The 5240-nt window shown below is 37.9% G+C and overlaps 1 protein-coding gene across 1 annotated transcript; it reads right to left on the bottom strand.

The window, feature by feature from the left end:
- Window positions 1-564: 564 nt before the first annotated feature.
- On the bottom strand, window positions 565-4805 carry LOC146137402 (CD63 antigen-like). Its single transcript, XM_083393907.1, has 4 exons — window positions 4530-4805; window positions 1713-1847; window positions 883-1101; window positions 565-642 (listed from the first exon to the last, which is right to left on the bottom strand). The coding sequence occupies exons 1-4, from the start codon at window positions 4803-4805 to the stop codon at window positions 565-567; spliced, it is 708 nt and encodes a 235-aa protein (XP_083250033.1).
- Window positions 4806-5240: the final 435 nt, after the last annotated feature.

Here is a 5240-nt window from a genome sequence, read left to right on the forward strand (position 1 = left end):
AAGAAAGGACGTTTTCCCCGAACAGGTCAAAACAGAAAAGGAAGGTTTTAGCGCAAAATGAAGTTACTAATAAAACAGCTTAAAATATTTGCTATTGAATTTAAAACGATCGCTATTTTACTGCAAATTACTAATAACAGTTAAAAGTTTAAACAGCAGTCCATTAGGTTGTATTTAAATCTTCAGCAAAAATTAGAGAAACGACTTTACATTCGGCGCAACGTTTTTAATAAAACTACATAAAATATAAAGTCAATGTTTCTTCGGAGCATTATGGCTGGAGGTTGAAGTTAGACGTAAAATGAATTTCAAACTTATTCTATAGAAGTGGATCCTTTGTTAATTCTTTATTCATTTTCAACATGTTTTTTTTACTTTTTTGTCGAGTGGACTTTTTTGGCGAAAATCGTTGAGTTAAAAGCCGAGCTTCTTACAGAAGCCAGGTTTAAATCAGTCGAAATTGGCACTGTCATTGTAGAGGTTCATCATTGGAAAATTAAAGTCATTAGTTTGCCAGCCCCATCCCCACTCTGTTGCATGGCTTCTCCACTGGTCGCGAAAGCGTCAGGACTTGAAGGGAATCCTTTCCCCGTCACGGTCGATTCCTCTGCAAATCACTGAAGCGGAAATAATGGCGGAGACCTAGAATAAAAAGAAATTCCCAAAAATGTTTGTTTTCAAGAATGTGTCCAAAAATTTGCATTATTTGTCAAGATAAATTTTTTTTTGAATTTTCGGTTGAATTTTCCCCAACAAAAGTTGAATTTTCCCCAACAAATCGATTAAAACTGTTGTTCTATATAACATAAGAAGCGCCAGGAGATTCGTCACAATTAAGAAACAAGGTCTTTTATGGTTTGCAACAAACGAGAGATCACTTGCCATTAGAAAGATGGTGCCGATCGCCACTCCAAGCACCATCCAGAAGTTCTTCCCCTGAAGAGCGAGACAACCTTCTGTGTACAGGTTCTCTGAATCTGGACTACATGGGACTGGGGGTTGGGGGTAGGGTGCGTACGAGGTCGAAGTGTCGTTCTGACAACAAGATTGGGGAAGGTAGTTGCCCCAGTCCTCATAACTTTCAACGCCACAGCATTTCATCTGAAAAATAAAATGTTGTTTTTTAGTACACCGAAAGCCATCGCAGACTAACCGGATCTGTCGATCAATGATGCAAGCAAACAGACTAGAAAAACAAACAGCATGCGTTGGGGTTCGAACTCACGACCTCCGGTCATATCGGGACGTCGCTTTACCAAATGACCTACACAGGCTCAGAAGGGAACAAGGCGAGAAACAACAAGTTTTGCAGTTTTTGTTCGAAATAGTACATTGAGTAATGTACATAAAATTATTTCTTGCAAACTTTTCCACACTTTTTCGCCAGGGCTTGATACACAAAATATGACAGGCAATTATGTTTATAAGCTATTGGAAATCTTGTTTTGGGGAAAAACGCTGCGGACCGGAAGATTTAAATTGGTACCGAAGTTTGTTGACCCCTTTTTACGCTATTTGCAGTTAAGCTTTCGCAATTTTTATTTACAATTATTGTGACCCAACAAAAAAATCGGGTTGATTTGCAAAAAATCTCTTTTAAGTTAATTAGCAACTACTTCCCAGCCATTTGTAATTGCCAACCACAGTGCTCGAAATAGTCAACAAGGTCTACCATTTCGAGCTCGGCTATCACGTGATGTGAAGATACTTACCTCACTTTGAATGGCGTCCCAGTCCGCAATGGAAATCGTCTGAAGGTCCGTGTGCGAAAGTTTCTTGGCAAGAACGGAAAAGGCCACAATGACTGCTATCTCTATAACCAGGATCAGTGACACCAGGCTGATAAACTGTAACACAAGTCATAAAATACCCACTGACCTAAATAAATACACTGCAGCGCCAGAAATTTAGAATTGCATTGTTGGCGTAATTGTAGTTTAAATTTTTGATTTAAAAATATCCGTTTACGAGTTACCATATTGCGATATCGCATTCCATTGCCAAATTTCAAATTTTCGTTTTCAATCAAAAAGATTTTTTGCTTTGAATAGCCCAAAATTCTGGATTGAACCGGTTTAGGGCAGTTCTAACCGGTTTCCAATGCAAAATCTTGTAAACTCCCCTTGAAAATGGAATTTCATAGAAATAGTCAAAAACAAAAATAACGTCAAGGTTGAACCCTTGGTTCTAACCGATTTCCGATAAAAAAAATCCGGCAACTTTCCCATGAAAATTGAATTTTTTAATATCTTCAAAAACGACAAGACTATAGCCTTGCCGAATTTTCACATTTTATCGAAAAACATTTTTGCTCCCAATTGCCCAAAATATCGGATTGAACCAGTTTAAGGCGGTTCTAGCCGGTTTCCGATAAAAAATCCGGCAAATTTCCCATGAAAATTGAATTTTATAATATCTTCAAAAACGACAAGACTATAAGCCTTGCCAAATTTTCCTTTTTTTGTAGGATTACTTTTTTGCTTCTAATTGCCTAAAATTTTAGATTGAACCAGTTTAAGGCGGTTTTAACCGGTTTGCGATAAAGAACTCCGGTAAATTCCCCATAAAAATTGAATTTGATAGAAATTGCCAAGATTGATAAAACGTCAAGGCATATAAGCCTTGCCAAATTTTCATTTCTAACCAAATTTTTTTTTCGTTACTAATTGCTCCAAATTCTGGATTTAACCAGTTTTAGTCAGTTCTAACCGGTTTTCGATAAAAAATCCGGTAAATTCCCAACAAAAATTGAATTTTGTAGAATTCGTCAAAAATCGATAAAACGTCAAGGCTATCGCCTTGCCAAATTTTCATTGTTTTATCGAATACTTTTTTCCTTCTAATTGCAATAATTATGGATTAAACCAGTTTAAGGCGGTTCTAACCAGTTTTCGATAAAAAAAACAAAAAACACATTAAGATCGCCCATCACAGGGGCTTTCTGATTATACTGCAATTTAGTCCTAGTAATCTTGGTAATTTCCTGATGTAAAGTAAAATTAAAGAATATGTACATTTATCCATAGTTACGTCGCTGTTTAGCCTCAATTGGATGTTGAAAAATAAATATATGATAGAAAAGTTACAAGGGTGTTCAAACAGCGGTGTTACACACGTAACATTAGGTTTCATCCAATTCACAATAATCGAGCATAAAACATTCCACCATACGATTTTCCACTTTTACGATTAACAGTTCGTGGCCTTCATTAGCATAGGCAAGTCGGAATCTGTACTCAGGACGTTTTACTCGAGGCACGAGTCTGATTTCAGACAAATAAACCGACCACGCGAAAAATTGCTGAATTTGACCCTGACTGACTCTGCAGCCCTGGTAAGAATTCTAGGTTATATCAATATTGGAAGTAATGTATAAGTTAAACACTTACAAATATAGGGATGTTCGATAATATCGGATCAAAGCCGATACCCGATACCAAGTGGCAGTATCGCTACTCGTCCTATAGGGTGGTATCGGTGCCGATCACATATCAAATTATTGAAGAAATTTCAGCCATGATCTGCAATCCAGCGCAGAGATTCAAATTTATCGAAAATTATAGTAGGTTAACAACTGGGAACTAATCTTCTTAATCCTAAAGCAAACAACCTAGAAAAAACGCCTTCGAATATTCGAATTTTACCTATTTTACTTTTTGAAGCATACGATGACGTCATTTGGTAATCACATCACGATACTTTTTGTTCAAAATATCGCGTATCGGAAAAAAGTATCAAGCATCGGACATCCGTATACTTACAACCAGGGCTTAGGACTCGAGTATGACCGAGTCTTACCTACGCATGCCCAGTAGAAAATTTGAAGCTAATTTGGCCGTCAACTTTAATGGGCGGGATACAGGCTGGAAAGTTTGTACACGAAATCGCACATTTGGCAGGAGTCGGACTCGGGTTTATTTGTTTGGCCAGAGTCGGACTCGGGACTCGACGCAATCGCACATTTGGCAGGAGTCGGACTCGGGACTCGGGACTCGGGACTCGGGCTCGGGTTTATTTGTTTGGCCAGAGTCGGACTCGAGTTGTTTTTAACCGACTCCGCAGTCCTGCTTACAACACTAAGAAGTACCAATTAAAAACACACGCTCTAAATCTTGTCAGCCGGGGTAAACTCACAATTCCCAGCATGCCCGATACCAAGTGTTAGTATCGGTACAAGTCCGATACTAGGGTGGTATCGGTGCCGATCCGATACCAAATTAACATAGGAAATTTCAGCCATAATTTGCGATCCAGCGCAACGATTCAAATTGAAAAGTAAATTTATCGAAACTTATATAGTATGTTGGCAACCGGAAAGGGGACTAAACAAATTTTCGCCTCATTACCTACAAAAAATGCCTTTAAATATTCCAATTCCACCTATTTTTCTTTTTGGAACATACGATGACGTCACGTGGTAACGGATTTAATCGCGATGGTTTTTGGCCAAAATATCGGGTATCAAAATTAGATAAGAAGTACCAGTTAAAAAGGACAAGCTTTAAATCCTACCAGCGTGTTAAACTTACGATTCCCAGCATAGCCTTGCTCTCCAAGCAAGCACCAAGAAAGCCGAAAAGTCCAACCACGGCGATGAAAGCTCCAACCACGATGAGGCCAATGATGTAGCCGCTGCTGTCGGGAATGTCGACGATTCGTTGGATTGTTGTGTTGTCAGTTATGTGAAGCCACAAGGCAAGACTGAAAATGGCCAGTCCAGCAATCTGAAAGTTGGTAGATATATGCCTATATGGCACTCTTGCAAACAAGTCATTTTGAAATGACTTGAGTTCGAGTCTAATCATTTAGAAAAAGTCCAAGTCAAGACTTAAATAACAAGTCAAGTCCCGGTCCAAGTCATTATGAGAACAAGTCAATTTCAAGTCATGTCATTGACATAAAAGTAAATTGTTAAACTATTGAAATTGGTGAACTCGTCCAATTATAAGAAACAATTTAATTAAAAGATAACAAAAACGCAAGATACAGCAATTTGATAACAAGTTGTTAGGCAAAATGACTTAATTCCGGGTCAAGTCATTTATTCAAACTCAGTCAAGTCATTTGAAAACAGTGACTTAATTGTACCTAAAAAGAGAAGAAATCTCCCCGCGCTCAAAGGTAAATGACAACAATGAGTAAAAGTTGTATTTTATTTAAATTTTAGACTATCCTGTCTCGACCAAAGTCAGTCATTATTAAGTTCTATTAAGATAAATATATTTCGCCACAAAATGAGG

Source organism: Ascidiella aspersa, chromosome 7, assembly GCF_963924565.1.
Source record: "Ascidiella aspersa chromosome 7, kaAscAspe10.2, whole genome shotgun sequence".
NCBI classification, from domain to species: Eukaryota; Metazoa; Chordata; class Ascidiacea; order Phlebobranchia; family Ascidiidae; genus Ascidiella; species Ascidiella aspersa.

What these genes read in the sequence shown, in the direction of transcription:
- LOC146137402 (XM_083393907.1), bottom strand. Translation starts at nt 4,805, where the DNA reads ATGATTAGACTCGAACTCAAGTCATTTCAAAATGACTTGTTTGCAAGA. An exon ending in GCAAGGCTATGCTGGGAATC is followed by an intron (nt 1,848 to 4,529) that starts GTAAGTTTAACA and finishes CTTGTGTTACAG; the next exon opens with TTTATCAGCCTGGTGTCACT. An exon ending in GGGACGCCATTCAAAGTGAG is followed by an intron (nt 1,102 to 1,712) that starts GTAAGTATCTTC and finishes TTTATTTTTCAG; the next exon opens with ATGAAATGCTGTGGCGTTGA.